Source organism: Centruroides sculpturatus, unplaced genomic scaffold (genome assembly GCF_000671375.1).
Source record: "Centruroides sculpturatus isolate CEXI.00-Female unplaced genomic scaffold, Cexi_2.0 scaffold142, whole genome shotgun sequence".
In the NCBI taxonomy this organism is placed as follows: Eukaryota; Metazoa; Arthropoda; class Arachnida; order Scorpiones; family Buthidae; genus Centruroides; species Centruroides sculpturatus.
The window spans coordinates 431125-457810 of record NW_019384352.1 but is presented as its reverse complement, the minus strand read 5'-3'; the positions used below and the strand labels follow the sequence as shown (position 1 = coordinate 457810).

General features: G+C 31.3%; 2 protein-coding genes across 2 annotated transcripts in view; both read left to right on the top strand.

Moving 5' to 3' along the window:
- Positions 1-12057, top strand: part of LOC111638583 (RING finger protein 10-like) — a 41146-nt gene extending 29089 nt beyond the window's left edge. The window contains exons 12-23 of the mRNA XM_023384315.1: positions 3168-3393; positions 3473-3615; positions 3712-3849; positions 8775-8856; positions 8925-9086; positions 9168-9301; positions 9377-9491; positions 9579-9680; positions 10772-10924; positions 11013-11089; positions 11155-11362; positions 11437-12057. Coding sequence (XP_023240083.1) covers positions 3168-3393; positions 3473-3615; positions 3712-3849; positions 8775-8856; positions 8925-9086; positions 9168-9301; positions 9377-9491; positions 9579-9680; positions 10772-10924; positions 11013-11089; positions 11155-11362; positions 11437-11510 — 1614 coding nt within the window. The 3' untranslated portion in view covers positions 11511-12057. The remainder of the gene's footprint in view (positions 1-3167; positions 3394-3472; positions 3616-3711; positions 3850-8774; positions 8857-8924; positions 9087-9167; positions 9302-9376; positions 9492-9578; positions 9681-10771; positions 10925-11012; positions 11090-11154; positions 11363-11436) is intronic.
- Positions 12058-15198: 3141 nt separating this feature from the next.
- LOC111638571 (CAP-Gly domain-containing linker protein 2-like) overlaps positions 15199-26686 on the top strand; it is a 31875-nt gene continuing 20387 nt past the window's right edge. The window contains exons 1-4 of the mRNA XM_023384304.1: positions 15199-15338; positions 21299-21454; positions 23470-24061; positions 24648-24747. Coding sequence (XP_023240072.1) covers positions 21328-21454; positions 23470-24061; positions 24648-24747 — 819 coding nt within the window. The 5' untranslated portion in view covers positions 15199-15338; positions 21299-21327. The remainder of the gene's footprint in view (positions 15339-21298; positions 21455-23469; positions 24062-24647; positions 24748-26686) is intronic.

The following is a 26686-nucleotide window of genomic DNA, read 5'->3' as shown; positions in this document are numbered from 1 at the left end:
ACTACGCCGGAAGTGACGCCACGCCGCCAATTAATAAATTTTAGAAAAATAACATTAATAATTTTTAAAGCGCAAATTTATGATTAATAATACTCGCAATAAAACAATAATAATTTATAAGTTATAAGAAGACGTTAAAATTTCGTTAAGTCGCGTGACAGACGACCAAAATCGCATTTGACTAAAAGCAGTCCTCCATTTTGAATGAATGAATAACACACAAAATGAAAAGTTTTCATTATCGTTACGAATGGCTTCGATTGGATGCGATAGGATTTTAATTAAGTTTAAATAGAGTCAGGTGAGTTTGTTCGGTGTCCGAATTGATTAAAAATATTTAAAAAAGCTTAAATTAAGTCACGCGAAATCAATAATAACTCTTAACTCCATAAATTATTCATTTGTTTACATTGATTTTAATGGGTTAAACTTGAGAATTTCTGCCATTATGGGGAATTAGTGCCTTCCTTTTTGAATTAATTTAGGTAAATACACTTAATTTCCATGAGTAAAATCATTAATTTGTTGTTTACAGGATGATTAGAGCAGTATTAAATGAAATTTTATTTAATGTGTTATACAATACCCAAATATCATTCATAATAATAATACACTGTACATTATTTGTCCTAAGTACATTGATGATGATGATGATGCTTGAGCATTAAAATATATCTTAAACAATTATGTGTATTACTTTGGATGATGAGGATGTTGAGTGAGCATCAAAATAATATATCATAGACAATGATGTGTATTATTTTGGAGGACGAGGATGAGGATGATTAAATTTCAAAATAATATATCTTAAACAATTATGTGTGTTACTTTGGATGTTGAGGATGATGATTGAGCATCAAAATAAATATTACACAATGTGTATTATTTTTGATGGTGAGGGTGATGATGCATGAGCATCAAAATAAATATCTTAGATGATAGTGTGTGTTATTTTGGATGATGATGATGATGATGCTTTTTTTGGTATTGTGACTACAAGATGAATCCAAGTTTTATTTTTAGATTTTCTGACAATTTTTTCCCGTAGAAGTTACTTTTAATTAACTTGCGTTTATAAATATATAAACAAATAATCGGAATGTAACTTCTACCAATTTTTTTTTTTTTGTGTTGAGTCTTATGCAATGCTTTAACTGATGACTTTTAACTTTGTCTTTTGTATGATTTTGTACCATTTATATAATATATTATGGTGATGCATCAAAAATCTTGAATAATTGGGGATGGACCATATTCGGATTTTCAAATATACGCGCGTAAATGGGCATTTCAAGTGTGCTATAATCTCTGAATAAACTGTAAATCAAGTTATGTTCTAAACTCAAACCGGTATTTACAAAGGAATGTAGGAATACAGTGGGTGATCGGTTAACGAACATAATCCGTTCCAAGACTTTGTTCGCTATCCGAATTGTTCATTAACCAATTATCGATTTACCATAGGTTTTAATGGGAATTTAATTAATTCGTTCTGGAGACTCCCCAAAATAAAAAATATAGGCTATACTTTCTTACTACGTTTATTTATATGAAATAATAAAAATACATACGTACACAGTCTTGCGTTAAACTAAAGAAACATGACTAATAAGTCATGTTTTTTCAGTTTGAAAGGGTTAAAGAATCTGTCTAATGTCGATTGCTTTTCTCTCTTCTTCAGGATTTTTCGTAAGTAATTAATAGCATTGCAATTGTAGAAATCCCCAAGCCTCAACCTGGTTTGGATGCCATTTTAAGATCGTTGTTCTGACATCATCCCACTTCTTTACAAGATCTTTAATAGCAGATATCGGCATAAGTCCGCATTTTCAGAAGAAAACATATCTCGCCGAGTTTCTTGGTGTTCTTCATTCAAGAGTTCTTGGCGTTCTTCTGTCGTCAGATCCGTTTAAGGTTCCATTACGAACTCTTCGATGTTCTTTATTTCTCATATGTGATTTTTGTTACTCCTTTAGCTGCTTGAGTCTTCTTGATTATACAGTATTTTTCTTAAAAAANTTAGATATGTTAACCTAAAATTAATTTGCAAAATTTTTTTCAAAAAATTAAATTTTCTTTTTGAGTATATTCTTATCCATAATTATGTGAACAAACTATAAATTCTACATTCAAGCTTTTCAGAATTTTCTGAACTTTTGTTTGTTAGAAAATACTTGGGCATGAGAAATCGCTTGGCTTTCAACAGGAATTGCATTGCATTAGTCTTTTGGTCAACGTTGTGACTGGCTTTGATCACTTTCATAAGCATCTGTACTAACCGAAACTTTCCTCCTCAGCCTCTTGTCATTTATGTAGATCTACCGAGGAGACTCATCTACATCTAGTTTGTGGAGTACAGATCTTTGATCAGGCAGACACATTCGTCCAGGTTCCACTTTGTTGAGCCCTTGTGAGTCTCTTGGCTTTCTTTTGGAAGGCTGCTATTTTTAACAAGATGGGACTTCTAAAGTAATCTCTTGCAGGATGCACAATAGACCTTATAGATCAAAGTACAGTACATTTAGCCTATTGGCTTCCCTTCCTGCTTGCATAATAACAATGAATAATAACATTTGAAAATATTTGTTTAAATATTAGCATAAACTAGTGTTTGTATTAAGATCAGTATGAAAAAAATTATTCAAATAATGTATTCTTTATCTAATTTTATAAATAAACAATTTCTTAAAACTGTCGTTTAAGACATATCATAAATTGACAAATAGTAAATAAACTGATCAAACAAACAAATCATTAGAAATTTTGAACTTCCAAATGGAACAAATCTAAATTCACAAATATTAAATATCAGTACTTCTAAAACTTCTATCTAAAGTATCTAAAACTTCAATATGTAATTTCAAATATTCAAATCTATGAATATTTATTTTAAAATGTATTCAATTATTTATAACTTGGAATGTTATTTGCTTTATTATTATGGTGGATTGATCTTACTTGGCTTATATACCAGTGCTTAATACTATTCCAGACCAGGATCAAGATGTAATTACAGCTGATTGTTCATGTATCTGTGTTTAACAATTTCTTAACAACATAGTACATTTAGTATGGCAGAAAACTGCCATGCTAAACATTAAAAATTATGACAGGAAAATAATAAATTTTTGTCTAAATTTTAACTGTTACCATTTTAAAGAATTTTTGTGAATTTTTGCTTAATTTTGTGTTTAAATTTTATTTTTGATTTTATAAAATATCAATTTATTATACTTCAATTAAAATTCAATAGTGTTGTATCAACATCTAAAACAACTTACTCTGTCGGAGACAACATCACTATGTGTCTTATGAAGCGTAAACGTGGATCCGTCATTTCTAAGCCTGCCAATCGGTTCTCGATATCAGAAAATCCAATTTCTCTCAACGATGGTAAGTGTGCACTTTTAGTACATATGAAATTTATTATCAGCTTTTAAATTGTTAACGTAGTAGTAATTTTTTCATAAAGAAGCGAGCTGTTTCCAAAAATTACTTACTGTGTCAAGAGGCGATGTTGAAAAGATTATAAATAGAGAATTTAACGAACTGAGGACTCAGTTGTTAAAGGATAAAGATGTCCCGGAAGCATGTTTTCTGGAATCTGCACTTGAGGTAATATTCATTATTTAAATTTTAAAAAATCACGTAAGAGTGATAATTTTGTTTTATAAAACTAATATATTTTATTGTGTGTGATTTGCACTTAAGTTACTGGATGAAAGGAAGCAATCGGTGATGTATACTGAGGTGATTGAAAAGGACGTGTTTGAATATCTTACATTGGATGATAAATCTGAAACTTTATCAAATACATTAAATTACAATTTTCAAGTTGATAATCATCAGGTATGCTTACAAGCTTTCTAACTTCTTTGTATTGATTACTTAGATGTTTCAAATTGGAATCAGTATGTACCAAATCAAGTTGAAACTATACGTAATGTCGTTTTCATTTTTGCAACATGAAGATAGTCTAGAAAAAGCATTCTGGTTTTAAGAAATATCATTTGTGAAAAATCAGTTGCATTTCATAATATTTCATATTAAATATTTTCAAGATTTTTATAAATTTTTATTATTTCAGTTAGGAATATATCAGCGAATTAAGTAGCTTGACACTTAATTTATGAGCTTTTTAATTTATTGGTGTAATTTTGGTAGTTTGTCTGTATAAGAAAATGAACATGAACCAAACTTGTCTATAATGGAACCCCAAGGAACTAAATGGCTCCTCCATAGTAGATTGGTGTCCACTACATATAGGTATCCCTTATTTAATGCAATTTAATAAATTTCTTGATGTAACTGTGTATATCAAAATTGCATTAATCAAATACAGTTGTACCTCAGTACTCGACTGAACAATCACCACCCACTAGAACAAACTTTTGGTGAATAACAAATATTTTTATTTTAACTTTAAGTTTTCATTCATCTGTAAAAAAAATTCTCTAATATAAAAATGAGTAACCAGTTTAAAAATAAAATAAAAGCTTACGGCTGCATACTTTCATTCAACAAAATTATACTCAATTCAGTTGTTTTTTCATAAGTGAAAGAAACAAACTGCGTGTGGAACACAATGATCAGCATGATTTACAGCCATTTCAAGTGGATGTAATGTTTCAACAATGTGTGTATGCAACATACTAAGATTTGTTGCAAATTTACATGTTGTTGTTCATCAATCTTTAACAATTTCTTCCCACAATTTCTCTTCAACAGCTTGTATGTTTTGTATCCTTTAGTTCAAAATTTCCCAAACGAAACTTTCAAAACCACTGACACATTTAGAGTTCAGAAGCTTCTTCCTCATACACGGTACAAGTATTTTTTACTATTTGTATAGCATGATATCCTTCATGAAACTTAAAAAGCATCCATAATATTCCCGATGTGCATTTTACCTGCAGACATTTTGACTTGATTTTATTCAAACAAAATGTGGTGTAAAAAATTTAAAATAAGCTTCAAAAACAAAGAATACAATTTCACATCAGAAATAATGTGTTGTAATTATAAGTTGTGAAATTTAACACCTATTTATGTTAATAAAAGTATCTAAAAACTTTGTTGAAATCTCAATAAAATTACTGTAATACAGTAGTTATATTTTGCTATTCTGTTTGCATGTGTAATTTTTTACTTTTTTATGATTTATATAATACGTGCTAGGCTTGTAATCTTGTTAAATTTGTGTTAAATTGATAAAGATACCGATTTTTCTGTATACGGCCCAAATTTCCTTTTTGTTTCCGCATTGGACAGGTTCCATTATAGACAGGTCTGACTGTATAAATCTCTAAAATTAATAGAATCATTGAAATAATTGTTTGCTTTAAATTCTTGAAAAAATAGCAGAAAATTTCATTAATAATCATTTATTTTCAAAATGTAATATTCTATCAAAAAAGGAGGTACAAGAAATAAAAACATTTCTAAAAATGCTTTTCAGCCATAAAACTTCTGATTTAAGTTTCAATGAATATTGAATCTTTCTTTTTTCTTTTTATAAGAATAATAATCTCAGAAAAGTTGGCATAATAATGTTCTCAGTAAAAAATATAACTTGTTATTTTGATTTGTAATAAAAAACTCTATGCTTAATATCCAACATCAGTAATCCTGTATTCAGTATTTAAATTTTTCAAAACTATGTCATTAAATTGAAAAAAGATAAAGTAAAACTAGTTTCGTTAGTTAATTTAACAAAGTAATAAACCTTTTAACAGTGAGTAAAGCTGGAGAAACACTAACATTTTTGATGGACCATCTTTGCATTTGAAGATTGCCCTTTAACAGGACTGAAAATGTATTTTTCTAACCGTACTCTGTTGTTAAAGGAAAACTAAAAATTAAGCAAAGTTTGATCTACTGAATATCAAGTATTTATTGCAAGTAGACCATGTGGCACTTTATGCATTGACAAGACATTTTCAACACAACAGTATAATATATTCTTGTCTATAGTCATTGAAAAATAGATATGAGAGTTGGAAATAGAGCTTATAATACTGTTTTAGAAATTTAACTAAAAAAAAAAATTCCATTATAACTGTTTGTTCTCTTCAAATTTTTTCTTTTAATATACTGTTATGAGTCAATCTGATTACTGTATTATCATACTAAGACCTAAAATATTGACTAATAAGTAATTATCATCAAATTACATATTTCTGAACAATAAATATAGTTTAGATAAATCTATTAAAATTCACACCAAAGGTGTTAAGGAGCGTTTTAAAGAACATTTTATTTCCAGCTAGTGCTTCCGATGTATATATGAATGTCGTCCTCAGGCAGTAATTAAAAATGAACAGATTTTGAACTGGTTTTAATTTAAATAATAACAGTATTGGCCGTTTGGAACATAAAATAACATTTTTTTAAACTTACTTACTTATTAATTTGAAATGTGTAACATCATGCATGTGTCTTAACACACACAGAATTCGGTAAAAGCATTGATTGTTTGGAACAACAACCATAAGAATAAGTAAAATTAAACATTAACTTGAAACACGTGTAACATTGACATACATGTGTCTTAACTCACAGTGAAGATTGGGGTAGATGCAGAACTAATGTTGATGTTTTTTAAATGTTTGTACAAACTAATCCAAACCTTGGGAAATTTGAGGATGGGGGCGTTGCAACATTCTTTTGATGTGGCAGGGCACGGAGGACTCTTTCCTGGCATTAGAACAATATCTTGCCAGTGTATACTCATTCATCAATTTCACCTTAAAAAAAGAAATTGGGGGAAAATCACCCTTTTAGACCTGCGCATCTCCAAACCCCAGGGAAATTTGGTGTTCTCTGTCTTCCACAAGTTTGGTAATATTCTCCCATAATACCCATCGTGGCCTACCAGCCACAACAGTATGTTAACACAGTCATAGCCCCCGTAATCAGGTCCTTTTTAGTACCTTTCACACAATACCTTATCAACATTGACTAGAGACCATGCACACTGCTGTGTGGGTTGTATTTGGCAGTCCCTCTTCTCTGCTACTACTTTGCTCTGGCCAAGGGACTGGACGGTACTCCATCCTTCCCTCCCATTTTGTGGCCTCCTGACTGCCCAGATTTGCTGGATATTTAGGCAAAATGCATTTCTCTAACCCATAGTCCCATGCCCAAGTTTGACAAGACTTGTGTAATGACAGGGATGCGGTTTCCATCCTGGAAAAATCAGGTGTATATTCCATTCCCTTACAAAACACAATATCAGGACTATACACCTGCTATATAGGCGCAACCACCAGAATGCTGGCCAACCGCCTATCTGACCACTTAACATTTTGTCACGGTGGGAAATTGTGATACCGAACTATTCAAGTTGGTAGTGCAGCACCATCACACGCCACTTTGGAACCAGGTGATGCTACTCAGGCATTGAGGAAGGGGACCTTGAGTGGGCCCTCCTCACCACGCTGTTCTCTCCTTGCAACTCCACCACCTTCGAATTGCCCGAGGTTTAGATTAGTTTGTACAAGCATTTAAAAAACATCAACATTAGTTCTGAATATACCCCACCTTCACTGTGAGTTAAGGCGCATGTGCAGCGATGTTGTGTGTGTTTCAAGTTAATGTTTAATTTTACTTGTTCTTATGGCTGTTGTTCCAAATGAATAATGCATTTACCCGCATTCTATGTGTGTTAAGGTGCATACGTGTCGAATTTTACGCATTTCAAATGTTTTAAACTTACTTATTCCTAATGTTATGTTCCAAATAGCCAATGCCGTTATTGTTTAAATTAAAATCCCATTTGAAATCTGTTTGTTTTTAATTACTGCCTGAGGATGACGTTCATATCTACGTCGAAAGTGCTAGCCAGAAATAAAATGCTCCTTAATGCCTTTTGGTGTGAATTTTCACTTGAGTTAGAACAATTGTTGGCGTGACATCCACAGTTTGTATATAAATCCATTATTTTTAAGTCATTCTAAATAATCATTTCCTGTTTTACTCTGTTATAATTAACACAATAGTAGTGTTGGTTAGTTCATTATCAAAATGTTCAACTGATTAATACGATTGTAATGGTTTTGGTATTTAAGGATAATAAAATGACTCCAAATACTGTATTTAATTATACATTAAAGAGAATAATTTCCTCAAAGAATAATTCTAAATTTAGACTATTTTAACATGTTTTCATCCTCTATAAAATATCTTGCTTTATCATTATCTGTCTACAGTTAAGGATCCCATAAAATCAGGAATAAATTTTCAGTTTCAATTAAAATGGCAGACTGTATTTTTACATTTAAAAAAATGTAAAGAAACTAAAGTCTTCATACTTCCATGTTTTACTGAAACTATGTTTTTTTTTTTTTTTTAATTATTGGCTCATCACAAAAGGATATTTTTAACTGTTTTACATAATTTTAGAGATGCAGCATCTAATAAAAGATTGTCTCTGTATAGGAATACTCTATTCCTGGTGATCTGATATGAAGTGTGAAGACGTTTTAGTTTCTTCTATATATTTTTACATTTTGTTGAACATTTTTAAAGTTATCCAACTCGTATCTATAAACCTTTTTACCGGTGCACGTATCATCACACTCTACAACAGTTACAAACGTTTTCGAACCGTTACGGTTCTTCTTCAGGTAACGATCCCTAACTTAAAGAATTGTATTTGTTCTATAAATTAGAAACAGAAATGGTTTAATTTTAAATATTCATGTATATTTACTCAAAAGACACATTTGAAGATCAAATTTTTCTTCCTTATATTTAAGAATTTATTTTTGTAGATTGAAACTATGATGGATCCTTTTGGTGATGAAGAACATGAAGATAATTATTATTCACGATCTGAAAATGCTAACAAATATTGTGAGTGAATGAGTTTCTCAAAATGATAAAAACTTTCCGTAATGTAATATCTAAGTTTATTTCGACAGCTTCAGCTTTAAATGAAGAACAGACAAGCAGCTCCGTTGACGAAAACGTAACTTCAGATATAAATTTTTCAGAAACTTCTGCAATACCTTCAAGTTCCCCCAAAAATAATTTGCAAAAACAAGTAAAAAACCAAGGAAAAGATTATTATTATTTTTATCAGGGTAACTATCTTAAACTTGTATCAACTTTGGTTTTGGATGAATTAAATGTTTACAAATATTTAAATGTTATTCAAATAACAGCAATCGACGGCCAACATATTTATTTAAATGCTCTTAACGTACAAATGCTCGTACGAGATTATGGCAGTTTAGAATTCTGTCCTCACGAAATTACAGCCAAAGTAGTTGAATTAGAAGGCGTATCAATGAATGAGGTAGAGATTTAAAATTACTTAAAATTTAATATTTAAAAAAAATTATTGTTTTTAAACAGACATGGTTATTTTTAGTTACTTCGTCACCGTCTGCGATATTTATGTCATCTACCTCTGACTTGTGAATTCCAAATTGTAGAATTGCAGATGAAACCACTTATTTCTCCTGAAGTATTTGATTCTTTTGCAGGTAAAATGAATAGTAGTAATATATTGTTATTTAATTTGGAATATATTTACTAAACTTGACTTTTTTCTTTTTATTTTGTACTTGTAGATGAATTAAACAAACGTGATTTAATGCGTAAACGTAAAGCAAAAGAAGAACGCCGCCGAGAAAGACACATAGAAAGAGAAGAAAACAAGAGACTTGGAAAATGTTAGTGAGCATACGTAATATAATTACATATACATACATGTTTCAGTTGATCGAAACAACTTATACGAAACATTATTTTTCCAATACTTTAAGGTTCAAGATTTAGTGAGAGGTTTATTATTATTATTTGTGAATCTATGATAGATCACATGTACATACGGTACATACATAAAGGATAGGACATACACGCCTAACTTCACTAGGATTTTTTTGTATTAACTGAAAAGTGATGTTAGTTGACAAGATTATTGGCCGTTTCAATTGAAATCGCACTTGCACGTATAAAAAAAGGAATAAATATAGTGATTTTTTTACTGTGATTTCAAACCAAGTTTATTTATATTTGTTTAAAAATTTTGAAAATTATTTCAAAAACTAGTTTAAGTTGCTTCCAAACACTTGGCTATAATGACTTGATTTGCATTATGATTATTATTGATTACATCAAATGGCCAGAATTTGTATAAAATTTTATATTTGATTTAAATATTTATTAACATTTGAGCGTAGGGAGTTATTTTGCTGTATACCCAATAAGTTTTTATTTGTTTGTTCATTAATCAAATATTTTCTATGACATAGAAATTGATCATTGTGAAACTTCACAGTCTTGTCTTCAGAAAGGTAGTTTTCATGTTGTCCAGTTTGAACAGTTACCAATTTAATTTTTCAGATGTATCATAGTGTAGATAAGGTCTCTAAGAGACATTCTTTTGCAATGTTGCTAGTTCCAGGAGAGCACAAAACCCTTCTATTGCGAAGTCACTATTTTTGTTTACGACGCTTCTTAGAAGTAGTAGACCAGACATTTAAATGCAGTTTGGAAACAGGTGGTTACTCTATAGGTTGATGTACGTGGCATACTTTTGGGGTAATAATTACAGTAATTTAAAATTAATATTCATTTTGGAAGACCGTGTATATAAAATTGCTTATTGTTTGAGGTATTTCAGTTAGATTAAATTTAAAGATGGCACTAAACAATGGTACTATATCAAAATTTGAATGTGCATGCAAAAATTTCAATTAACATTTTATTTATACATTTAATTGATCAGTGAGTTAAAAGAAATTTTTTTTTTAATTATCAGTTCCCGGAGTTAAATATCATTTGGATAGCATGAGTCATTTTCCATCTTGCAGCAGTACAAGTACAAGTTCTGTAAATCTTTGCACAAGCGATGATCCTCCGCTTTCAGTCTCTGCACCTGAAAATCTTTCGGCAGAACAACTTCTAGCAAGCGGTATATTACGTTAATTGATCATTTTGCTGGGATTAATTAATTTTTAAAAGAGTAACTTTAATTGAAAAGAATTTATTTATAACTTCAGAGACGTTTCTTACCGATAAGAAAACCAACGACATTCAAGCAGTCAAAAATGATAATCAGCCAGCTTCATTTGCACAGGTATTGTAAATTAGTATCTTTACAGATGTTTAGGTTAAGTTTTACTGATGAAAATTTAATTTCAGATGCTACGAGAGGGGAAAACCAAGCCGCAATCTGTTTCGTGCAGCCCTCCAAAGGATCAAAATAAATTGGAAACTCAGAAGTCGACCGTAAGCACGCCGAACTCCGAAGAAGATTATTATGAACCAGTTCCCGTACTCCACCGCCAGTCAATTGGCGACGCGATTCAAGCCGCTCTGGATAACTTAAATCAACATAATCCCATTACAGGTAACAGTATTTCCTTTTTTTTTCCTCTTAATTTTACATGATCTTGCATTTGAACTTTTTGCTATTTATTTCAGAAAATCAGGAAACTAAGAAGAAAAAGGGAAGAAAAACTCTGCTTTTCAGCACTTCGATGAATCGCAGGCAATGATTTGTTCGTTTCGATGTCAGGTTTAAAAAAGTTAATGTTTTCCTCTGTCATAAATTTCGCCGTTTGCTGAGAAAAATCTGCTTTTTCAAAGAGAAGGAACATGTGATTTAAATTAGTTTTGCCAAAGATCGAAGTTACATTGAGAACAAGATTTAAAATACATAATTTCTTTTCTGCTTGCACCAGACTTTACGCCACTCAGTTGCGCCAAGCTATTGTAAATATTGTAAACTGTGATGACAAACATTATTTTGAATTTCTTTTAATGTTATTGGAAAAAACAAGCAATATTATTTGTGTTTTTTTTTGGTAGATGTTTTATTTTTTAATGCCTGTTGGCAAGATTGTGCCTTTTTTTTCTTTTTTTTCCTTCCTTCCCCCTTATGATCCACACGGATCATTCCCCGGCATCAGTGAATTCAAAGTGTATTCATTCTTTGTATAAATATAGATCAATCTCCAAAACAGAGAATCAACTTAAAAATTATTTCCTTTATTCTGTAGAGACCGATTTCAAAGAAATAAAAGCACAATTCGAAAAAGCAAATTTGTCTTCTTCAATCACTGATTTTGAGTAGGACACTCGCAGTATTTGATGTAAAATGGAAGAATTTAATACATTCTTTTACCCTTTTGACTTAATACACTTTGTTTCATGTAACCTCATCCATGTTGCATGCTACACTCTCACTTGCACATTTAATTCGAGTGTTTAACTCGCGACATCTCTTACATTGAGTATACACCAGGAAAATCAGTTTTTATTTGTACATTTATTCTGAAAAGAAATTTACTTTAGATCTGAATTCCTCGATTCAGTTTGATCTCGGGATTCTTTTTAACAATTCCGAATGAGTGCACACTTGTAGGAAAGAGACGCTCACATAAATTAAGTGAAATACCGAGATTTTAAAGTCAGAAATTGGAAATTTTTGTATGAAATCCAATTCACCGTGAAAATGTTTGCAACTTTCTGTGCTCGCTCAATTGTAAATTCATTTGAAACCAACTGTGCCATTGATTTGCTTGTCTAGCTGTATGAAAGTTGCTTTACCAGGTAATGCACATGTTAACACATTTTTATTTTTTTTAATACTAAAGTACAATGGGTCATATCTTACATTTGATTTACAACTATATGAAGAGAGGCCGCAAAATTTCTATGTTGGTAGATGCTTCATCCGCATTTTAGATATCGACAATTGTCTATAATGCAGTCTCAATAACCGTTTTTTCTATCTTTAACTGTAGAAGTGGAGTTAAATTTCACAATGCCAAAAGTCAATTACTGCACATTAAATATGGAGTGTGAGCAGTTCTAATTGTACTGGATTCCCCCCATGCATTGTAAGGCCCAAGTATTCTCATGCATAGAAACACTGTCCATTGTATGTAAAAAAGAAACATCGAAGAAGCTCCTCTAAATGAAAATTCTTGTAGATTTTGAGATTATGGAAACATTTACCCCATTAATTATGTACAAATATAAACCAAGAGTTACTTAATCGTCTATTTATATTCCTGTCAGATCTTGTATTTACTGTAAGGGGGGGAAAAACCAGGAATTTTGAGTAATTTTAAATAAATTACTAATTAATCGCTAATTACTACCGAGAAACATTTACTTAAAGATTATTATTATTTTAGTTCTATTGAAATACAGTAGACCCCCTATAACACTGTAGATAATTCCGTGTTATATGAATTTCATGTTGTACGAGTCACTTAGATTTTACAAATACGTGATCCGTTCACAGCCCGCCACTATTGTAATTCATTTAAATTTTGTTATGAGGATAAACAATTTGATGGCACTCGAAGCAAGATGGACTGAACTTTTGTTGGTAACAGGTGTTGCAATGTATGTCGTTACCTATTTGAACGAAGCCTACGTTGCCTACCAGGTTAGCACTCTTTGTGCCATTGCTTGTCTCGGTTCGTTAACATTTTTGTACCTAAAAATTAAATTTAAAATATATTTTTATGACGATTTTAAATTACGAGAATATACAAGTGTTTCTTTACCTGCTCGAAATATTTGGCCACATTTGTCGCATCTGGAAGAGAAAGCTGCATTGTAACACGCTTCGCAGTAGATTTAGAATTGTTAGAATAATACAAACGTATATTTCTTTTCTTACAAAACAATATACGTTATTGTTGCAGCCAATGAAATTATCGTGACGTAACAAGAGCGTCACGAACTATTGCGATATCGTAATGCACGCGAATTGTGAATTCGGTCATCCCCACAATAGGCTTTATTTAATTAAAGGCTCTCTTAATGTCATATTTTTTTCGATATGCATTGTACTGTACCCGGAGCAAAATTATTTTGGGGAACTTGTTTCAGTTTTCAGTGGAAATTTACATCTGTTTAGGGGTTAGAAGTTACATTTTACACACGCACACACGATATATATAATATTACAGATATGAGAAACAGCCATTTTCTAATCTTGTGCGAAAGCGCATATTCGGCCAGAAGAGATGAGTCGCCATAAATATCGAATCCGTTACATATTTGCGAGAGCCAAAAATTCTTTCTCGCTAGCGAGATTTCTCGCTCGTTCGTGGTTTTCATTTACGAGAACTATATCGCTCGCTACTATTTTCGCGTATGTATGTTGTTAGAGGAAATTTCAACTATTTAGACAACATATTCAACATATTTACAGGCACATAATAACTTAGAGATGATTAGAGAATGATGAGTTAGAGGTTGACAAAATAGGTAAATGTAGGATGGCAAGAGTTCAGAGAGTATTGATAGTGATGAGTGACGACATGGAGTCTAAAAGAAAGACACATTAATGTTGTCTTAGGTCTATATAAACAAAGGGCAGGTGTAGTAGGCGCCATAAATAAATCATTCATGTTCTACTTTTGATAGTGCAGAATATTATATAAATTACCAAACTATGTAGAGCCAATGTTAGTGTCATAAGAAATGTAATTTCTCATGTGAAAAATACAAAACTATTTCATTCCAAATACTATTTCTTACTATACTGAATCAAGTAAAACTGTATAGCACACTTTATGTAGTGTTAAAGTTAATTAAATTAAATTTCTGTGGCTATTTAAATAACCTATAGTTTACCTAATTATATTGTCATACATATGCAATAAAATAAAACAGTAAAATGCAAATTTATTTAGTTCTTCTCGCCGTAGAGCGACTGTAATGCCAGCTATCGGCAATCCGACATATTAAGAGCATAGCGCAAGGACCAGTTTATCTATCGACTCTGACCATAGCGACAAAACACACTACACTCGAAGTGGCGCCACGCCGCGATTAATAAATTAAAAATAATAATAATAATAATAACAGTAATAATTTTTAACGCGCAAAATTAGAATTAGTAACATTTAGAATGAAATAATAATTTATAAATTGTAAGAAAACGTTAAAATTTCGTTCAGTCGCGTGACAGACGATCAAAATCGCATTTGAGCCATCAAACAAAACAAAAATGGCGTCCAAACTTTGAAACAATTAGGTAACCATAGCAACAAAACATACTACGCCGGAAGTGACGCCACGCCGCCAATTAATAAATTTTAGAAAAATAACATTAATAATTTTTAAAGCGCAAATTTATGATTAATAATACTCGCAATAAAACAATAATAATTTATAAGTTATAAGAAGAAGTTAAAATTTCGTTAAGTCGCGTGACAGACGACCAAAATCGCATTTGACTAAAAGCAGTCCTCCATTTTGAATGAATGAATAACACACAAAATGAAAAGTTTTCATTATCGTTACGAATGGCTTCGATTGGATGCGATAGGATTTTAATTAAGTTTAAATAGAGTCAGGTGAGTTTGTTCGGTGTCCGAATTGATTAAAAATATTTAAAAAAGCTTAAATTAAGTCACGCGAAATCAATAATAACTCTTAACTCCATAAATTATTCATTTGTTTACATTGATTTTAATGGGTTAAACTTGAGAATTTCTGCCATTATGGGGAATTAGTGCCTTCCTTTTTGAATTAATTTAGGTAAATACACTTAATTTCCATGAGTAAAATCATTAATTTGTTGTTTACAGGATGATTAGAGCAGTATTAAATGAAATTTTATTTAATGTGTTATACAATACCCAAATATCATTCATAATAATAATACACTGTACATTATTTGTCCTAAGTACATTGATGATGATGATGATGCTTGAGCATTAAAATATATCTTAAACAATTATGTGTATTACTTTGGATGATGAGGATGATGATTGAGCATCAAAATAAATATTACACAATGTGTATTATTTTTGATGATGATGATACATGAGCATCAAAATAAATATCTTAGACGATAGTGTGTATTATTTTGGATGATGAGTGAGCATCAAAATAATATATCATAGACAATGATGTGTATTATTTTGGAGGACGAGGATGAGGATGATTAAATTTCAAAATAATATATCTTAAACAATTATGTGTGTTACTTTGGATGTTGAGGATGATGATTGAGCATCAAAATAAATATTACACAATGTGTATTATTTTTGATGGTGAGGGTGATGATGCATGAGCATCAAAATAAATATCTTAGATGATAGTGTGTGTTATTTTGGATGATGATGATGATGATGCTTTTTTTGGTATTGTGACTACAAGATGAATCCAAGTTTTATTTTTAGATTTTCTGACAATTTTTTCCCGTAGAAGTTACTTTTAATTAACTTGCGTTTATAAATATATAAACAAATAATCGGAATGTAACTTCTACCAATTTTTTTTTTTTTGTGTTGAGTCTTATGCAATGCTTTAACTGATGACTTTTAACTTTGTCTTTTGTATGATTTTGTACCATTTATATAATATATTATGGTGATGCATCAAAAATCTTGAATAATTGGGGATGGACCATATTCGGATTTTCAAATATACGCGCGTAAATGGGCATTTCAAGTGTGCTATAATCTCTGAATAAACTGTAAATCAAGTTATGTTCTAAACTCAAACCGGTATTTACAAAGGAATGTAGGAATACAGTGGGTGATCGGTTAACGAACATAATCCGTTCCAAGACTTTGTTCGCTATCCGAATTGTTCATTAACCAATTATCGATTTACCATAGGTTTTAATGGGAATTTAATTAATTCGTTCTGGAGACTCCCCAAAATAAAAAATATAGGCTATACTTTCTTACTACGTTTATTTATATGAAATAATAAAAATACATACGTACACAGTCTTGCGTTAAACTAAAGAAACATGACTAATAAGTCATGTTTTTTCAGTTTGAAAGGGTTAAAGAATCTGTCTAATGTCGATTGCTTTTCTCTCTTCTTCAGGATTTTTCGTAAGTAATTAATAGCATTGCAATTGTAGAAATCCCCAAGCCTCAACCTGGTTTGGATGCCATTTTAAGATCGTTGTTCTGACATCATCCCACTTCTTTACAAGATCTTTAATAGCAGATATCGGCATAAGTCCGCATTTTCAGAAGAAAACATATCTCCCCGAGTTTCTTGGTGTTCTTCATTCAAGAGTTCTTGGCGTTCTTCTGTCGTCAGATCCGTTTAAGGTTCCATTACGAACTCTTCGATGTTCTTTATTTCTCATATGTGATTTTTGTTACTCCTTTAGCTGCTTGAGTCTTCTTGATTATACAGTATTTTTCTTAAAAAAATGAACTGCGGCCTACTGTAGACCTGTTCACGCCATACTGCCCAGCAACATTAGGTATCTTCTGCCCACTCTTTACCTTTGCTATTATACTCTCACCTTACAAAAAAAAAAAGACGCAAAACTTAACGAGTGCCTACCCGACAGTCTCGCAAATACATAAAAGAATTCTTTTGTCATAAAAATAATAGGCTGGAATTATAAGGGAGAGTTTTAAAGTTCGGAAGAATACTATCCGATCGGTATATACCGGCTTGAGCGTCGATGTCGACGTCTCCTACACTCCGAAAAGTTTTGAATTGTTGCCCGAAGACAAGGAAAGTCCAATTGGTATTTGTTATTTTACATCGCTTCTTCTTGTTTGTTCTGTGGGATGTTCGTTATCCGATCATGTGTTCGTTGTCCGAACATAAAAATCTTTCGCGAAAGTGTTCGTTATCCGATTTGTTTGTTGTCCGATCTGTTCGTTAACCGATCACCCACTGTACTTACAAAGATATAATTTACAGAATATTTAAACTATATGTAAACAAAAATTATACTAATTATAATTTCAAAATTAAAAAATTATGAATTCCAAATGAATGTTGGAATGGCAACAACAATGAAGTTACCATTGAAAAGGGTTTAAATCCATTTTTTGGTGAAGAAATCTGGATTTTTTATGTCTGAATTTTTGACAGTTTCATGTATTATTCTTGACATTGTTCTTTGATATGCCCGATAAATGTAAATTTATTATTAATGTTCTAACAAAATCAACAGTTTTATCAGCTGGGGATTCAAGTTTTATTATTGTTTTCAGAGATGAAAAGTGTACTAATTTAAGATTTTCTGTCATATAATTGTTATTAAGTATTACATTTGATATTGTTACTTGTTCTTTACTCGTTAGTATGTAGCAACGGCCAATAGTTAATGCATCGGCCTGTCATTCTGGACCTGAATTTGAGTCCAAATTGGCTAAATCATACATTTTCACCACAGTGTAGCCACACAATGAGTCCTATCACCTGGCTGCCCTATTGTGGGCCTAACCAAATCTACAATAGGCATAGGAAAAAGGTTATTTTAATGCCTGTAATGCCATAAGAATTAAATGTTTTTGATTACTTTATACATTTTTTTATCTCAAATTTTATAATTTCCAGACATCATTTCATTGCATTCATTCAGAGTTTCGTATTTTTTATATTTACAATAAGCAGTTAAAGGATTTTATTGGTTTAATTTCTTTCACAAATTATTTACTTGTTTAGGAAAGTTAAAATTACACTAACCATTTTGAAATGTAACATAAAATAATTAATTTTCAATAGAAAAATGCATAGAATTCTTTTACGTAATTCACATTTTAACCGAGAGAATGTGGAGTTTTATTCAGCATTATACTGGTGTGCTCCATTTGTAAGACTGTAAAATATATTAAATTCATGTTATAAAAGGATTGATATTTTAACATATTTATAAATTCATAAAAATGGTGTTATCTATTTTTCATAAAATTGAAAATGAATGGTAAGTTATTGACTTATTACATTCAGATGTTGACCTTCACCCTCAGCTACAAAGGAAGTAGAAAGATTGAGCTTTAAATTTATATTGTACGATTCTTTGTTCGGTTTAAGTATTGGAAATCGTATATTATGTAAATCGTAAGTTTAAATTATAAATTTTATAGTTTTAACCGTATTAAGTTATAAATCATTAACGGTAATCATAAAGTTTGTTTGTCATGTAAAGATAGTGAATTGTTATTTAGTAAGTAGAATAAATTTAAATAATTCTACATAATCTAACATTATTTTTATGCTAATTATGTTTTCATTGAAAAACTTATATAATAGTAAATTATAATGGATTTAATTTAAAAAATAATTGTTAATTGTAGGAAAATTGTCGTTTCTATTAAAAAAATATGCAGGTGAATATATTTGTATTGTAATAATTTAATTTGGTAATGCAAGCACGAAATACGTAATTGAAAGCTATTTTCTGGTCTTATAATCAAGCTATAAGTCATTATGATGATTATATAAATTGATTTTGCGATAATGAAAATACTAAAGTATTTATTAAACATTCATTTACTGGTTGACAGTAGAGACTTATCTGTCATTCAAGGGATCCAAGTTCAAGTCCCATTTGAATCTTCAGAAATTTTTGTGCATATTACAATCCAAATTTCGGGTCCCACCCTTCGTCACCCAATTGTCCTTTTGTCGACAGAGTTAAATCTACCGTAGATAAAAAAAAAATAAGGGGTTCTTGTAATTTAAAAAACAAAATGCTTGTTACGGTTAAGAGAAGTAATCAAAATGTCGGAAAATTACGGTATTTAAAAGTGAATAGTAAATTTTAACACTCCATTATTTTTTAAAATTTTGACGATCATTATACATTCAGAGAAACAATTTTTTTTTGTTTTGTTTTTAACATTCTTTTGAGGAAAAAAATGTTATTTAATTTGTGTTAATGATATTTATTGTCAAATAAACTATTGACGATTCAGTGTTTGTTATAGAGAAAAATGACAATGTACTTTGTAGGATGTAAATAGAACACTATTTTTGTGTTATATTTTAATAACATACTTTAATATATAGCAATTATAATGTTTTAGCTTAATATTACACAATCAATATACTTTAATTTATATCATCATTTTTTAAATATATTTAATTTTAAAAACATTTCTTAAAATAAAGTCTGTGGAAGACAAATGAGATCAGCTATCATCTTCAGATCATTCATCTTGATAATGTTTACCTTACATCTTGTAACGTTTTAGCATGTTTTATTTTCTATGAGTACAAAAAAAAATGAATTACTAGTTATGAATAAAATTGCAAAGTTTATCGTCATTAACATAAAGTAAATTTGCTCAATTCATCTCTTTAATCATTAGGAATAATCTTTATATAATAAAGATGGCAGGCATACAATTGGTATGAGTAAATCAGTCAGGAGTACAAATATATATGAGTGATTTTGATAAATCAGCACCGATAAGTAAGATTAGTAACTGATATTATGTGATGATACGATAAGGAATTTTTTAAAAAATTGTACCGTATACGTCACGTTCAGTTGAATGTTCACAATAGCTATGTCGGATTAGCATTAAATAGGCCAATTTGTAAACCGATGTTAGATTATGTAACTTGTTAATATCCTTGTTGGAAATTCGATACAACAGTTTGCAGGTACAGATTAAATGCTGTATTTTATTCAACTGTAATTGTTCTCCGAATGCCGAACTCTAGATCTGTATTGCATACATTTTATCTGATAAAATACTGTAGTACACAGGTTGGATTGTAAAATACTAAAACATATGCATTGTTTTATAGCCTTTGTAATAGAACGTAATTAAAAGTAACCATAAAGACAGAAACTTTAATAAAAGTTAAGCATTAAAATCATTAATTTCTGTTCATTATAATATAAAGATCTCATCTTTTTACTACTAAAAAAATGACCACTCTATCTTTTTATAATTAAATCCTTCACTTCACTTGTTATTTAAATCAGTTTAAATGGAACTTTTCAGACTTAAAACCTCATCGCAAATCTAGAATCCCGAGCAAGAACATTAAAAAAACTGCAGAATTTGTATTGTCTCCGAAATCAATTCCAATCATAAACTTTACTTTGTGTTAAAGAGGAACTATTGTTAAAACACTCATTCAATATATATGATGGATGTAGTTGATTAACACATCCTTACTACGTCTTCCTCTCTACTCTGGCACGGCTCCAGCGGTCGTAAAAATACCTTCGACCAAAATAAACTTGAAGATGCTCCACACACCAAGTCGCCGGTAAAAAAAAAGAATAAAAAGATTACATCACGATATTTTATAATTGAGAGGAAGGGGGAAAATAAAGAAGGATACCATGTGTATTTTTAGATCCTGCCCGTTATTTAGAGTGTAAAAAATTAGGTCGAAGGTTCTTTAAGTGTGGGAGGAGCGGCGTAGTTCAATGTCACGTTTCCGTGCCACGAGACACGCGTTTCGGAGTTGTAGAAGCACATTTTAACTTAATAAATTGTCAAATTTCGAACCTTCCCTCGCCTCGCCCGAGGATTTTCTTGTTATGGAATTGTTACGTAGAAGTTATTCTGATTTTCAGATATGTCTATTAGATAGAAAGTTATCGGGATGAATCAGAAAAGTTCGGGTCTCCGAGCACCCAATAAAATTAATAAACCAACTTCGTTGCCACTGATTAACAAATCGACGCCCCATGTACCCGCACAGGCCGAAGCTGCAGCCGACACCAAGTCCGGTAAGTAAATTTTTTTTTTTTTTTGTTTTTTTTTGTTTTTCCAGTACAGAGGATTTAAAAGGAGCTCCACGTTTCTAGCAACATCTTAGATGCAAAAAATATTTTGCGCCTCGCGTCGCATCGCATCCGGCGCGCGGCGTCCGAAGCCGATCGCATATTTTTTATTTTATTTTATTTTATTTTTTAAGTTAACTTTTACAACTTAAACGAATTCGAAACGATTTAATTTATCGTCGGCGTTTCGATTTTGTTTAATTTTCGAGCGTAAATGGAGAATTTTCATTATTTAAGATTCAGGTGTGACGCGGCTCTCGCCGAGACGAATTTCGACGATACGCGCGATCGTAAATCTATTGGTTTATGGATTTCGGTGTGGGACGAGACGATCGTCCCACCTGTTGAATCGGTTGCGTCGTAAGGCTGTTATATTAAATTCTATCGTCAGGTAACCAGTAAGTACGAAACCGATCCAAAAATTAAATCTCTTCGCCTTGTGAGGCGTACTTGAATAATTTAATAATATTTTCTCGGGTATCGCCTCCTCGATACCTGTTTCTCTTTCATAATCGCGCCCACGTATCGACGAATTTTGAACCCTTCCCAAATCGTCGCCCATAACCGATACATTTTCGCATTCGTTAACAATAGAGCGAAGGATAATATATATAAATATATAGATACTGTATATGTTTTTACGAAAGGTAATTTTAGTAACAATATATTAAAGGTAATTTTAGTGTTTCCAAAGTTTTAATCATCATTCCGCGCCACGCATCGATCGGCGCGCAACGGCTCGCGCCGTTAAACTTTTCGTAGGTTATCGACGATCCGATCTCGATTTTTGCGATTTATACGAATTTCGGAACGGATTCTGCAATGCCTATTCTAGCAGGTGCGTATTTAATTAACGCGATTCTCCCTCCATTATTATTTTTTAAGCGTTATTTATCGTACGTAGGCGACGCAAACACGTGATAAACGTTGGCGTCGCGCCATGACCGATTTTGGTATATAACAGGCCAACTGAGAAGAAAATCGTCGGTTTCTCGGATAGATTGGCATCAAAACTGTTTATTTTGCTTTAAATTAGAGATTAACGGAAACGAAATGTCACCACATTTGCATTATTCCGAGAAACTCCCCTCAAATTCTAGGAGGGAGAGTTATTAGATATGGACAGGGTGGGTCTAGTTGACATTTCTTCTTTAGTATGCATGCATTGCACTCCAGGCCAACCGAGTAATCAATTCTAAAAGTTGGAACGTCTTTACGGAAACGTAAATTTATGTAGTTTTTTTTTTTTCAATGTATAACAAATGTTTTCATTACGCAGAAAAATACTGCAATTTTATGTACTGGTGTGCCTCTCTTATAACATATTTGCATGTTTTATTCATTAAAAAACTCTCTGTGTTCTTTAACTTTTGTAAAAACAACTATATAAATCTAATCACTTCGCGTGTACGGATTTATATGTACATAGATGTTAAAAGCTGTGTCTGTCTTTTGTACATTTATCCTTGCACTCGTTATCGCTGTATATATGTAAATATTGTCTTGTTCCTTGTTTGTTCTGCACTCTATATGCAAATATTTTCACTTCCTGTTAAAATTCTTGATGCCGTGTTCGATTCTGAGTAAAGCATGATGAAATAAAGTAAACTGTCAAACCGAATGCACTTTGTATGTTTTTCTTTGCACATTTTGTATGTCTGTCCGTCACTAATTGTATGAACTAAGATCGTTGTGTAATTAATATAAGTATTACTAATATTGTTAATTAATCTATTAAGTGTTCTGTAACTATTAAAATTTGTACAAAAATATAATAATGTGAATTAACTGGCATTTCTTTTAATAATTATAATGTGTCCATATAAATGTATATAATTCATAATTATTATTTTCTATGATAAATCTATGGCTTTATAAGTATGTACTTTAAATTTTTGTACGTCAGGCCATTACATTATTGATAAAATTACTTTTGATATTAATTCTAATATATTTTTCAGAAGCTGGTGATGCTCCTGCAAACATGGAGCAATTCAAGATCGGCGATAGAATTTGGGTGAATGGAACAAAGCCGGGATTTATTAAGTACATTGGCGAGACACAGTTTGCTCCTGGAGAATGGGCGGGAATCATTTTGGACGAACCCGTGGGGAAAAATGACGGTTCGGTTGGAGGCATTCGTTATTTCCAGTGCGAACCCAAAAGAGGTGTGTTCGCTCGCCTTCACAGGCTCACGCACGCTCCTACGGATGCCGAAGGGGACGTTAGTGTTGTTAATGGAACTGCAAAATCAAATAGTGGACTAGGTGTTTCCAAATCAGTGAGTTCGTCTTCAACCAAGTTAGCAGCAACTGCATCACCTGCAGGCAGCATTAAAACTGTTACTCCACCCAGTTCTAGGACAGCTTCAGTCAGTGGTAATACAAGCTCTCCTCCCAGAGTTGGTGACAGAGTTGTTGTCAATGCTACGAGTGGCACGAAAACAGGTGTTCTCCGGTATCTCGGGACTACAGAATTTGCTGCCGGAGAATGGGCCGGAGTCGAATTAGACGAACCAGTGGGCAAGAATGACGGATCCGTATCAGGGAAAAGGTAAATATGTTTTGATTGAATAATTTATTTATTTAAATTTGTGATTGATAGGAAACACCCGAGTGGGATTTTTAGTTTGTGTCCATATATTAACATACTTCCTGTTCAGATTTAATCAATTTAATGATAGGTTTTGAGTATTTCAAATGAAAAAAATAACTAAAATTAAAATTTTTTGTGCATGAAGAAGACAAAATAAAGTAAAAATGGCTACTTTGTGATTTATATTACTTTTAAAAAATTTAATTGCAGTACATTTTTTCTACTTTCATGTAACGTATAATAATTGTGTGTACATTAAATATTAATTATTTTTAATTAATGCATTTATCAAAATTAATTATTTAACAACCCACTTCTACTAGAGTTGTCCATTTAAGTAACAAATTAAGGATGAATGCTTAATAAATTTTGACCTATTTTTAGATATATAGGGTCATTTGAACATCTAGTCCTTGACTTGTAAATTAAATGATAAATAAGTGAATAGATTTAACTTCGTTAAATACTTCTAACGAAACTCTTGCAGTCTGTACGAAAGATGAATTTAAGCAAGTTGTATCTCAGAACATGTTATCTTTGTTAGGTATTTTGAGTGTCAAATGAAGTACGGTCTGTTTGCTCCCGTCCACAAGGTTAGTAGGGTCGGATCAACAAATACTCAAGGAAGAATTACCAGGTTGTGNTTATGATTAATAATACTCGCAATAAAACAATAATAATTTATAAGTTATAAGAAGAAGTTATAATTTCGTTAAGTCGCGTGACAGACGACCAAAATCGCATTTGACTAAAAGCAGTCCTCCATTTTGAATGAATGAATAACACACAAAATGAAAAGTTTTCATTATCGTTACGAATGGCTTCGATTGGATGCGATAGGATTTTAATTAAGTTTAAATAGAGTCAGGTGAGTTTGTTCGGTGTCCGAATTGATTAAAAATATTTAAAAAAGCTTAAATTAAGTCACGCGAAATCAATAATAACTCTTAACTCCATAAATTATTCATTTGTTTACATTGATTTTAATGGGTTAAACTTGAGAATTTCTGCCATTATGGGGAATTAGTGCCTTCCTTTTTGAATTAATTTAGGTAAATACACTTAATTTCCATGAGTAAAATCATTAATTTGTTGTTTACAGGATGATTAGAGCAGTATTAAATGAAATTTTATTTAATGTGTTATACAATACCCAAATATCATTCATAATAATAATACACTGTACATTATTTGTCCTAAGTACATTGATGATGATGATGATGCTTGAGCATTAAAATATATCTTAAACAATTATGTGTATTACTTTGGATGATGAGGATGATGATTGAGCATCAAAATAAATATTACACAATGTGTATTATTTTTGATGATGATGATACATGAGCATCAAAATAAATATCTTAGACGATAGTGTGTATTATTTTGGATGATGAGTGAGCATCAAAATAATATATCATAGACAATGATGTGTATTATTTTGGAGGACGAGGATGAGGATGATTAAATTTCAAAATAATATATCTTAAACAATTATGTGTGTTACTTTGGATGTTGAGGATGATGATTGAGCATCAAAATAAATATTACACAATGTGTATTATTTTTGATGGTGAGGGTGATGATGCATGAGCATCAAAATAAATATCTTAGATGATAGTGTGTGTTATTTTGGATGATGATGATGATGATGCTTTTTTTGGTATTGTGACTACAAGATGAATCCAAGTTTTATTTTTAGATTTTCTGACAATTTTTTCCCGTAGAAGTTACTTTTAATTAACTTGCGTTTATAAATATATAAACAAATAATCGGAATGTAACTTCTACCAATTTTTTTTTTTTTGTGTTGAGTCTTATGCAATGCTTTAACTGATGACTTTTAACTTTGTCTTTTGTATGATTTTGTACCATTTATATAATATATTATGGTGATGCATCAAAAATCTTGAATAATTGGGGATGGACCATATTCGGATTTTCAAATATACGCGCGTAAATGGGCATTTCAAGTGTGCTATAATCTCTGAATAAACTGTAAATCAAGTTATGTTCTAAACTCAAACCGGTATTTACAAAGGAATGTAGGAATACAGTGGGTGATCGGTTAACGAACATAATCCGTTCCAAGACTTTGTTCGCTATCCGAATTGTTCATTAACCAATTATCGATTTACCATAGGTTTTAATGGGAATTTAATTAATTCGTTCTGGAGACTCCCCAAAATAAAAAATATAGGCTATACTTTCTTACTACGTTTATTTATATGAAATAATAAAAATACATACGTACACAGTCTTGCGTTAAACTAAAGAAACATGACTAATAAGTCATGTTTTTTCAGTTTGAAAGGGTTAAAGAATCTGTCTAATGTCGATTGCTTTTCTCTCTTCTTCAGGATTTTTCGTAAGTAATTAATAGCATTGCAATTGTAGAAATCCCCAAGCCTCAACCTGGTTTGGATGCCATTTTAAGATCGTTGTTCTGACATCATCCCACTTCTTTACAAGATCTTTAATAGCAGATATCGGCATAAGTCCGCATTTTCAGAAGAAAACATATCTCGCCGAGTTTCTTGGTGTTCTTCATTCAAGAGTTCTTGGCGTTCTTCTGTCGTCAGATCC